The following is a 12,174-nucleotide window of genomic DNA, read 5'->3' as shown; positions in this document are numbered from 1 at the left end:
GGCCGCGCTGGATTTGGAGCGCCTCGCAGCCAGGGGTAGAGTTGCCGGGGTCGGAGCTCCAACCGGCGCCGCCCGCGGCCGGACGGAGCCCCCAGCTCCGCGAGGTTGGGAGTCGCCGACCAGGTAGGTAGGGGACTAAGAATTAAAGTTTCCCCCTTCACCCCTACACCACCACCACCACATAAAATCCCTCCAAACTAACTGACTAACATTTATGCAATGATTCTCCCGGTCTCTGGGGAGGAGGCAGCTGCTCCAGACTTTTCAAACCGCCCGCGCTACCTACCTAATCTACGCTAAAAATCTTCCATTCTGAAATCCGAAAAAGTCCGAAATCCGACAAGTGTCTGGTCCCAAGGCTTTCGGATAAAAGGTTGTGCACCTGTATATCACATAAAAACATCATAACTTATATTTAACAAAAACCCACAATACTCAAGTTAAAAATCCAGATTAAAAGATGATCAATGTCCTACAACTAGACAACGATACCAGTGTCTCCACAACTGGGATTCGTAGAGTGTAGTGCTAACCCTTATGTTTGTCAAGGTCACAATAAGCACATTTTTAGAGTCATTTATCCTGCAAATGAATTTATACATGTGGTGTCTTAGGATAGCTTCTAAAGTACTGACTCCTGCAGCCACAAACATATTACTGGCACTACACCATCTAGGTTGCCTTAGCAGTGTTCTCATGGCATCGTTATATGCCACCTTTAGTCTCTGCATACTTGTCTTTAAATAGTTCGACCACAGGTGCGCAGTGTAGAGGGGTGTGCAGTATGCTCTAAATAGCGACATCTTCACCACATCTGCACACGCACCAAATTTACGCAAGAGGATATTTGCCTGTACATACAGCATGCGGCGTTTAAGGTATCTTTCTCTTCTCTTCACCCTATATTTTGTATTTGGCTCGATTGTATTCATATTACCTGACCTAAACCTAATCCCATGTGGATTTCAACTTAAAATCTAAATCAGACATGGAAAGCTCAATGCCACAAATCATAATCTATATGTTCAAACTATCTAGTGTTTCATGTCACTGTTCTTATTGCAATCCAAGACCCACAATTCATGCCATGCTCTTGAGCTCTCTGCAAGAGCAATCACCATTTCAAATCTATCCTAATGCACAATTCCACTTTAAGCTTTATCACATTCAACGTTTCAAAATAAATTATTTCACTTCAAACATTGCAAGCTCGAACAGTTCTTGAATTCCTTGTGATCTTTCTGCCCCTTTAATCAATTTCAACTCTCCACACCTGTCACCCCCATTTCCTACTTATTGCCATATTTTTATTATCCCATTTGATCATTTTTTCTAAGGCCATCTAAACAAATTCTGACTGTAACAATACACCGTCCTTCTGTCACTGTCTTTGTGATTTGCGATGCGATCTTTTTCTTGTTCTGATAAAAGGATGCAGACCCAAAACTATGATTTTTTTCCTCTTTCCGGAGATGTTGCTAGATTTGCCTGTTTTTCTAGCATTTTCTGTGTCGCAGGTTAAAAATATATATACATATATTCATTTAATGCTGCTGCCTCACAAATACAAGAACCCTTGGTTTATTCCTGCCTTGAGAACTGTGTAGAGTTTGCACATTCTTCCAGTGAATATGTGGGTTTTCAATTTCCTCCCACATCCCAGATGCGCTGGTAGATTAATAGACTATTGTACATTAAATTGCAAATGAATCAAAAGTTAATGAGTATTAAAGACGGCACAAATTGCAGTACTATGAGGAAATTAGTGGAAATGGGACTGATGGCACTGTTCCGATCGGAGCCAACATGGACCCAATAGGCCAAATGATCTTCCCAGTGCTGAAATATATAACCTATCAAACTCACGTTGCACTCTGCTCAATAAGCGAATTTGGTATTCCGACTGCGCACGCACAGGTCATGAGCCGCTCGAGATAAACACTCTCGGCGGCCGTGCGGCTGCATGGGTGCAGACCTGCGTCTCGTCCCTAACCACCCGCCGCTGGGCCGTCCTCGTCCTACCTAGTGTGTCTCGTCCGGGGATGGCCCAGGGTCGGCGGGAGCGGCGGCACAGGCCTGCAGGTGGCGCGGAAAAGAAGTAGCAACTCCAGCTCAACCCCACCTGTCCCGCCGGCGGGACAGGCAGTCAAGCTGGGGCCGGCGCCTCCCCTCCGCACTGGCTGCGGGCCTGGGCCGACACTCCCATCCGCGTACCTCTGGATGGAAGATCCTCCTTCAGACTTCCTGCACATTATTTTTGCACCGTGGTTGGGATGGATGGGAGCGGGGATTTCCGTGGGCGCAAGGAACAAATGACCACCACTGGGCACATCTTCCCATCTCCTAAAATTGCCAGAGACCCAGAATTGATCCTGAATATGGGTGCTGTCTGTATGGAGTTTGCTCCTTTTCCCTTTGATCATATGGGTTTTCTCCGGGTGCTCTTGTTTCCTTCCACAGTCCAAAGGTCTGCAGGAACTTTTTCAGACACAACCCAAAACGTAATATTTTCCTTTTGTCCAGAGATTCTGTCTGACCTGTTGAGTTACTCTAGCTTTTTGTGTCTATCTTCAGTAAACCAGCATCTGCAGTTCCTTCCTACACACACAATACTATGTAATAGAACTTTATTAATTCCAGGAAGGAAATTGTGTGTATGTATAGTTATATATTCATATATAATACTGTTTTGTTTTCTCGTTTATAACAGTGTTTAGAGTACTAAGTTTACATATTCTGTGCTGCTGCAAGTAAGGATTTCATTGTTCTGACTGGGACGTGAGAGAATAAAACACTCTTGACTTACGTCGCTAATGTGTGGGATAGAACAAGTGGACTTGGTGGGCCGAAGGGCCTGTTTCCACGCTGTATCTTTAAATTAAACTAAAAACACTGACCAAGAGGACCAGGAAACCAAGAAGCAAGAGTTACTCCAGCTCCAGCGAGTGATTCTGCGTTGGTTTTCAGCGGTCGCAGCGAGGCGGCGACCGGACAGTAATGGCGGCCAGATCTCCCACAATGCAAAGGGAAGGAGAAAGTGGCCAACGCCGACCAGTTGCAGTGGCAGTGCGCATGTGCAGGGCGGCACATGCGCACAACCACGGCCGATGATGTGCTGGCCAAAGATCCTCGCTATAGTGCTGGCCGTGGTTGTGCGCATGTGGAGGAAGAAGATGTGCAGGCCGTGGAGGTGTGCATGTATAAGGCGGCCTGCCGTGCCGGCAGTTGAGGAGAGAACGGAGAGCAGAGACCCGGACACGGATACGGAGAGTGACAGAGAGAGAGAGAGAGAGAGAGAGAGAGATAGATAGAGAGATGGCCCGCTCAGAATTAAACGATAGGTGTCCCGGGTGCTTACCAAGCCTGGCAAAATGGCACGGCTTTTAGGTTGCCCGGCGGGGCTGTAGGTTGCCATTTGCAACCGGGCAACCGCTAATTTAGAGCCCAGCACAATCTCTTCCACAAGCTGTAGACGACAGCATGACTTCTTAATCCTCTTCCTCCACTGAAACTTGCCATTTTAGGAAGAAGTCAGCAGTCCAACCAACAGTAGCGAGAGACACAACAATGAAAATTAAAGTACTTCAAAGCCACTAGCTCAGATCTGCAGAAACAGAGGCGATCAGGCCTCAATGCAGAATAAAACGGTGGAGGTGCCAGTACCAATGAGGTCAAATACTACTGACATGTACCAAGGCTGGGTCCCAGGACAGGATATTGAATTAGCACAATATACTTGGTGAATTTGGTTTACCAGAAAACTTGCGCTGTATGTCGACGAGCATGAAACAGTTTTACATGATGATTTATTGTGACCCATTCTTTCCAATGTAGAATAAAAAATGTAGACATTAACACCCATCTAGTCAGATCAGCTGATCGATGCTATTATAAAACACAGGCAGAACCAAACTGGTTATTGACACAAGAGATTGCGGCAAAGTGAATTGTGAGGATAGTTATAGTCGTCAAGGAAACAGATAGATGGGAAATGGGCAAATTAGTGGCAGATTAGATTTAATGCAGACAAATGTCAATTCTTACATGTTGTCAAGAGTGTTCATTTTCATATGCATCGAAACAGAACAATTAAATTCTTACTTTCAGGAGCAAAACAGGTTTTACAACACAATATATAATACACAATACTACAATAAACAAAAAAGTACAATAATTAGAAAAGCATATAGTGCAAAAACAAAACAATGTCTTAGTTCCTAGTGCAACTAAGGTAGACCATAGCTTGGAGTTCGTAGTGTTCAATATCCTATGGTAGTTGGAAAGAAGCTGTTCCAGTATCTGGACGTTAGTTTTCAGACTCCTTATATCTTCGTTCCAATGGCAGTGACATGAGAATGTGACCAGGATAGTGTGAGTCCTTGATGAAGCTATCTGTCTTCTTGAGAGAAACTTTCCTGTAGATTCCTTCAATGGTGAAGAGTTTGATACCTATGACGGACCAGGGAATGTTCACTTTTTGCAATCTCCTTTGTTCCTGGGTGTTCGAGTTGCTAAACCAGGCCGCAATGCAATCAGTCAATATGTTCTCAACGTACACCCAGAGAATATTCGTCGACAAACTGAATCTCCAAATAAAGCAGTGATGATTTTTCTTTATGCTTGCATAAATATGCTGAGTTTAGAGATTGGCACACCCATGAACTTGAAGTTGTTGACACTCTCCATCAGCAACCTATTTAAGGCGACAGGTCTGTGGATCCATCCCTTCTAAAGTTTATTGGTTTCACTGAAGTTGAGAGCAAGGGCCTGACAACATTCAATCAGACAATTGTCCTCCCTCCTATACTTCGACATTATGATCCATATTTCATCCAACAAAAGTGGTGTCATCTGCAAAGTTAATTATGGAGTTAAAACGGTGTCTTACAACAGTCATACTACAGTGAGTAGTGCAGAGGACTGAGCACACACCCTTGAGGTGCCCCTATGCAGATGGTCATGGATGAAGTATTGTTGCCAATTCATACCAATTGTGTTCTGTTGATGAGGAAGTAGAGGATACAGATGCGAATGGATGGGCAGAGACCCAGTTCCCAGAACTTGGTAACATATTTGAAGGGGGTGGCAGTGTTGGAACATTAAGCAAAAGTCTATGAACAACAGCCTAACATATGTGTTTTTATTGTCCAAGTAATCCAAGTACTGTCCAATGCAGAATGGAGAGCCTGCATGATTGCATCTCCCCTTGTTGATCTATTGTGGCGGTAATGTGGTGTGTTCAGGTGAGGTAGGAGATGCTATGCGCTATAGACAATCTCTCAAAGCACTTCATCACCGCAATTGTAAGAGCCTCCAGACAGTAGTCAACTAGGCATGTCACCTTACTCCTCTTGGGCACCCATATTATTGAAGCCTTTTTAAAGTAGGTTCTTCTTCTTATCAAATCCACACACAAGATTAAAAGCCAGAGCTGAACAATTTCTCCACATCTGCATACCATGGCGTCTGTCTTGTCGCTTCTTGTGTGTGGTGGTGGAAAGATTGGTGGAAACAGGGCCGCGAAGTGAACGCTCTTTTGTTGACCCCTTTAAAGTAGGTACGAAAGTCAGATCTCACTAACGAGAAGCTGAAGATGTCAGGAACAATTCCAGCCGATTGGTCCACACACAATTTTGAGAACGCGATGAGGTACGCTATCAGGTCCAGTTAATCTGAGGGTACACACACCTGAAAGATCTTCTGACGCTGGGCTTGGTGACTGTGATTGCAATGCCATTGAGGGCTAAGGGCTAAGGGCTAAGCTACCCCCCCCCCCCTAATCGTAAACATTGGTTTGGTCACAACTGAATTATTGTGTTCAATCCTGGACACCACGCTTTAGGAAGAGAGAGAAGCCAGAGGATATTAAAAGTATGTTAGTAAAATGATTCAAGTCCTGAGGGAAATAAAAGCAGCTGTTCGATCTCCGAGGACTAGAAGAGATTACCAGCATATCTAACAGAACTATTCAAGTTCTGGGCAAAGTAGAAAGGTAGAAACTCTTCTGAGAAATAGAAGAGTCAAAGACTAGAATACAGAACGATAATTCTTTGGTAGAGCATATGGTTTGGAATATATCAGCAAGGGAAGTAATTGAGGCAAATTCAGTTGCAATGTTCTGAAAGGGAGCTGGATAAGTAGCTCAAAAGAAAGAATTTACAGGGTAACACAAAGGTTTATTGGTTTGTTTTTACAGAGCTAGATGTGACTCAATAGACTGAATGGCCTCCTTGAAAGCTGCAACCATTTTGTAATTTATCTAACAACTGAAAACAGCTTTAATCTACCCATCCTGCTATCTTCAAAAGCACTTCACATCCCTGAAATACATGGAGAATTATCTTTGAACACATTGTGAAAAGACCTTTACTCTAAACAAAAATGTTCATTCATTTGCATTATATACATTAACCAGATAGGTTACCACATATTTATCTGGACCCAATTACAACAAGACCATTCATTGCTAACTTCCAATAGCATATAACTTTCTACCAGTGTCAATTATTTTATGATCTCCAAGTCATCGCCATCATGACATCTGTCTATTCCACTGACATTCATAAACTAATGGTAAGAATGCAAGTATTAAACTGGACAGTTTAATTGTTTTCATATTATATACTGTTTTCAAAGCGAGTAGCCCAGAGGCACAGGGACAGAGAGCAGTTTATGACAAGCGCTTTCAAAGAATATTGAACAGTACAGCTCAGGAACAGGCACTTCGGCCCACAATGTCTGTGCTGAACCTGATGCCAAGATAAACATAATCTCTGCCTGCACATGATCAAATTCCCCCCAGATCCATGTACCCATCTAAAAGCCTCGTAAAACACCACTCTCTAATATGACCAATTCTTAAGGAGTTGGTCTCCTTTCATCGACTTTTTGGAATCATGTGATGCAGCGGTACCGTAAGGATTGCTGATTTCAGTTCATGACGCGGATAGATCTACATCTCCGAATACAGATTTGTAAAATTCTCTTTTAAGGGGCCTTCTCTTCTATTTCTACTTTCCACTTTCTCTCTTCCTTTTTTTATTTTTTATATACACACTTCACGTTTTTCTACTCTCTACCATCTATTTTTCCACTTTTTCCCCTTTCTATTGTTTTCTTTTTCTTGTCCTGCTTACTTCCTTCTTATAACATAAAACTAGAGGTTGTACATAGAATGGATTACGGTATTACATAGTTGGCACCTAAAATTAGGTGCCACTGTACTGTTTTGTGCTGTATTAACTTCTAATAAAAAAAACAAAAAAAAAAAAAAAAAAAAAAACACCACTCTCGGATCTGCCCACAATTCAATGGCACTTTATATTCATATGTACAGAGGTACAATGAAATTCATTTTTGTACAAAAGTATAGCTATACACAAGCACGTAGATACCTCTTAGATAAGTATCTCAGACACATTCCGTGAATAGCAGCAATGCACTGAGACAGTATCCAGAGTCATCAGATTACCCAGCAGTGGTTCCAGGCATCCTCCAGCATATTTTTAAAAAAAACCTGCCCGCACAACTCTTTCAAACTTTGCCCTTCTTACCTTAACGCTCTGCCCTCTAATCATTGAGTTGTCTAAACTTCTCTATGCATCTCATTATTTTATATACATCCATCAGGTGTCTCCGCAACCTCTGACATTCAAGAGGAAACCATTAGCTTTGCCAAACCTCTCGTCATAGCTAATACCCTCTAAACCACGCATTCTCATAAACCTCTTCTGCACCCTCTCCAAAGCCTTCACATCTTCAGACAACCAGTACTTGTTAATCTATTTTATCTACTATATTCCCTGCGTTGAAATGAACAGACATGAGCTCATCAGTTTGACCATATTCCATAACCTCTCTATGCCCATCTGTCCTTTGAGAATTACCAGCCCTAACCTCTACCATCCGTCCTTCCATTTGTTGACAATCTACACTGGTTCTCACCCCCACCCCACAATAGTAAAAACCTCCAGTTCAGGTGCAACCCCATCCTCTTGTACAGATACGTCAGCCCCCAGAAGAGATCCCAATTAATTAAAAAAACTGAAACCCTGCCCCCTGCACCAACACCCAATCCACACATTCATGAGTTCCAAATTCCCATTCACAAGTAATCTGGAGATAATTCCCAATGCCCTACTTTTTAAACGATTGCCTAATTCCCGTATATTCACCCCATAGGACTTCATCCCTTTCCATACCCATATAATTTGTCCCATCGTGCACAAGGATGTTGTGCTGCTCTACCTCCTCCTTGAGAATATTTTGCAACCCCTCCGAGTCACCCTGAACGCTGGAACTCACCACTGGCGAGTCTTGTTTGCTGCCACTGAATCTGTTCCCCTAACTAACAAGTCTCCTATCACAATAGACACAAAAAGCTGGAGTAGCTCAACGGGTCAGACAGCATCTCTGGAGAAAATGACGTTTGGAGTTAAGACCCTTCTTCAGACCGAGTCTCTTATCACTATGGCTCTGCCTGACTTTATCCTATCCCACTGTGCCTCAGAGTCAGGCCCATGGCCATTGACCTCCCAGCTCTGGTGACTGCCCATCTCTTCTCTGGCTGTAACTTAGTCATGATCACCTTACGATGACTTCTAGCAATGACACTCACACTCCCAGATGAGCCCAAAGTCATCAGGTTGGAGCTCCAGTTAATAACAAACTCTGTAAGCAGCAGCAACTAAAGGCACTTTCTGCAGGTGTACTCCTCATGGACACTGGACGTTTCCCTGACTTTCTACATCCTGCAAGAGGAGCATTTCACTATCCCACCTGCCATCTCTACTGCACCAAGATCAACAGGAAAAAAAAGAAAATCACACAGAAAAACAATAGACCTACCATTACCCTCTGCTCAGCCTCCTCGAGCCAAATCCTCAGCACTTACCCACTCAATAGGCGGACCCTTAAAAAAAATCCCATTTCATTGTTCTATCTGGAACATATGACAATAAAACACTCTTGACTCTCGTATTGCCTCAGCCAATACAAGAGTCAAGAGTGTTTTATTGTCATATGTTCCAGATAGAACAATGAAATTCTTACTTGCTGCAGCAGAACAAAATATGTAAACTTTGTACAGTAAACAATATGATAAACGAGGAAAAAAAAAGTTCAGTGTGTATCTATACATATATGTAGTTTAGGGAAGATTACATCAAACATACAAGAAATCCATTCTGACAGTTCTGAATTAATTGGCAGTGTACTTTTATTTCTATACCTTTGACAAAGGCATCTCAAAGACATATCAGGCATGAGCTGTCAAATGGCCTACGCTGAAATATCCTTCAATTTTATCCAATAATAAAGATATGCCCACCATCAAACATTAACCTGTCTCTAATTGCTAGGCTCATCTTTTAATGTCATCCAGTCGTGAGGCATACCAAAATAGTTATAACCTTCATTGCATTTTCTGAAACCCAAGATGACATTATCCTGGTCTTGACATTTACCCTTTTTGAACATGAATTATCTTTTTGAATAATAGAAACAAAATAATTATTTTAAACCATATCCATGTCTTCTAACCCCACACAAACTTGTTTTTATTCATTTGTAATAAATCTTTTTTCCTTCAAATTCACTTTCCCTCAAAAAGATGGTTTCTTAACATTTTTTTGCATGCACTTAACATGCACATTTTTGGCTTTCTTAACTTCCATTTAGGGTTTGAACACGCTAGAGACAGAAAACATGTTACCGATGTTGGGGGAGTCCAGAACCAGGGGCCACAGTTTAAGAATAAGGGGTAAGCCATTTAGAAAGGAGAATTGTGAATCTGTGGAATTCTCTGCCTCGGTGAGGGCGGTGGAGGCCGGTTCTCTGGATACTTTCAAGAGAGCTTGATAGGGCTCATAAAGGTAGCAGAGTCAGGGGATATGGGGAGAAGGCAGGAACGGAGTACTGATTGGAGATGATCAGCCATGATCACATTGAATGGCGGTGCTGGTTTGAAGGGCCGAATGGCCTACTCCTGCACCTATTGTCTATTGTTCATTTAATTTCACCCTTCCATACTCTTTTTACAACACTTCAGTGCTTTCTGTGTCTATCTTCTCACTCGACCTCATATGCTGCTCCTCCAAACCACATTATGCCTCCTGTTACCCAAATTAATTCCTTAAATTCTTCCCTTGTGCTAACAGATTGTGAATTCCTTGGAACACATTAAGAAATCTGTAACCTCCCAATTTTTACAAATATTCTGTTCCACTTAATACTACTGCAATTAAAATCCAAATTACTTACTTGGATTTTCTGAATCTTAAACAGAATTTTCAGCTGATCTCTGAGGTCACACCCCATTCCAACAGAAATATTTTGCGGCTCTTTTATTTTTATTGTACAAAGTCCTGTCACAATACTTTGGGGACAAAGTTAACAAGATGGGCAAGTCAAAGTGTCATCAAATTCTCAAGAATAGGAGCATCCGATAAATCTAACATTGCAGTGATGTCCAAATTTAATTCACAAATAAAACAGTATGACCAAATCATTCATATAAATGGACTCTGCGCCAATTCTTCTTGAATAGCACTTACAAATTTGGTGACCATGAGCAAATACTTCACCATGCTTTTGATAAAGCAGAGTAACTTGACTTTTTAGAAAATACAGTGGATTGGAAGGAGGGGAAAGAGAAGGGATTGGATGCCAAAATGGGTTTTTTTCTGTACTTAGGACTTTGTGATGATTTTTAACCAAATCAGATAATTAAAAATCGAGCATTAAAATCCTTGGATCCCACCTATTCACTGATTAACATTAACGAATAATTAGAGGGCAATTAGCAGAACATATTATACAGAGGTAGTTTATAGACTGCGAACTTCAACGATTACTGTTGAGTTTGTGCAAAAAAAGTTCTAAACACAAAATCAAAACACCCTGCCTCCTGTTTCCCCGGGCCCGCTCAGATAGTTTAAAGAAAGTACAAAGGGTATCCATATCAATGCAAAGCAATCTAACGAATAGATTCTTAAAATGTCTAAGAATTGTATGCCATGAGCTGCTGAAGCCCCGTCTACTCGCGTCTTTAAGGAACAATCCATAGGTGCAAAACATCGTTGTTGTAAACATTATGAATGGTGGTCAATGTTATCCAACCAAAACACAACGCTGTGAACCTTAATCCCCTTCCCCTCCTTCTCCACCACAACCACTGCAGAAATCCGTGTGTGCACACACACACACAGGTTGGGAGCTGGATTTCGATATGAAATCCTTTTGCAGAGGAAGTTCTTTGTCAAAGCCACCGGTGCACCTTTAACGCTGCCGTTGCTCTCTCTCCAGGGGAAGAGAGGTTAGGGAGCTGCCCTTCCTTCCCTCCCCCGCCCGCCCCACCCTCGCCCCATCTTGTCCCCTGTCCCCGCTTGTCCACCCGCCGGGCCTGGGGCCGGGGCCTCGCCGCCGCCGCCAGGAAACAAAGGGGGGGGGAGAGGGAGAGTGCATTGGGCGCCCAGCGCCAGAGACAGCAGCAACCAGCCAGCCCGCCCGCCTTCCTTTTACCTCCTCCGCGTTATCCCCGCCATCCTTGCCGCTGCTCTTGGGACTCTTGCCGGGCTTGTTGGGCTCCTGCGGGGCACAGAGAGAGAAGGGGGAAAAACCATTAGACGCGCGTTATTATCAGACTGACACTTTTGATCGGTGGTTAATTGAGTGATGTATTGAATGGGTCGGTCGCCGGTACCTTCTCCTTCTTGCTCTTGTTCGGCATCCTGATCCTGATCCTGATCCCGATCCCGATCCCGATCCGCTCGCGCCGCGGCCGTTGCTCCCCCTCCCGCCGCCCGCGCTCGCTCGCTCGCCCACTGCGGGCCGGCCGCGCGCACGTTCACGTATTGGCGGAGGGACGGCTGCGCGCACGTACCGGCTGAGGAAGGAAGGGATGGACGCACGCCAGCACATACGTACGTACGTGCGTACGTTTGACCAAAGATCCTCTAGGATCTTTGCGTTTGACTAGCTGAGGGAGAGCAGAGGCGCGCACGCACGTACGTACATACGTACCCGTCAATGGCTGAGGTACGAAGTGACGTACGTACGTACGTACGCAGAGAGTCTCGCCTCCCTCTCTCTTCCCCCGCCCTCCCCTCTGCTCCTCTCCTCCACTGCCATTGGCCGAGCACGGCGCCCAGCCGCTCTTCCATTGGCGGAGTAAGG

General features: G+C 43.7%; 1 protein-coding gene across 1 annotated transcript in view; it reads right to left on the bottom strand.

The window, feature by feature from the left end:
- The window catches only part of ppp2r5d (protein phosphatase 2, regulatory subunit B', delta), a 76,163-nt gene extending 64,319 nt beyond the window's left edge, over positions 1-11,844 (bottom strand). Inside the window, exons 1-2 of the mRNA XM_055636252.1 lie at positions 11,702-11,844; positions 11,521-11,586 (exon numbers count right to left, since the gene is read on the bottom strand). Coding sequence (XP_055492227.1) covers positions 11,521-11,586; positions 11,702-11,728 — 93 coding nt within the window. The 5' untranslated portion in view covers positions 11,729-11,844. The remainder of the gene's footprint in view (positions 1-11,520; positions 11,587-11,701) is intronic.
- Positions 11,845-12,174: the final 330 nt, after the last annotated feature.

This window comes from Leucoraja erinacea, chromosome 5 (assembly GCF_028641065.1).
Source record: "Leucoraja erinacea ecotype New England chromosome 5, Leri_hhj_1, whole genome shotgun sequence".
NCBI classification, from domain to species: Eukaryota; Metazoa; Chordata; class Chondrichthyes; order Rajiformes; family Rajidae; genus Leucoraja; species Leucoraja erinaceus.
The sequence above is the reverse complement of the archived record's forward strand: the minus strand, read 5'-3'. Positions and strand labels throughout refer to the sequence as shown.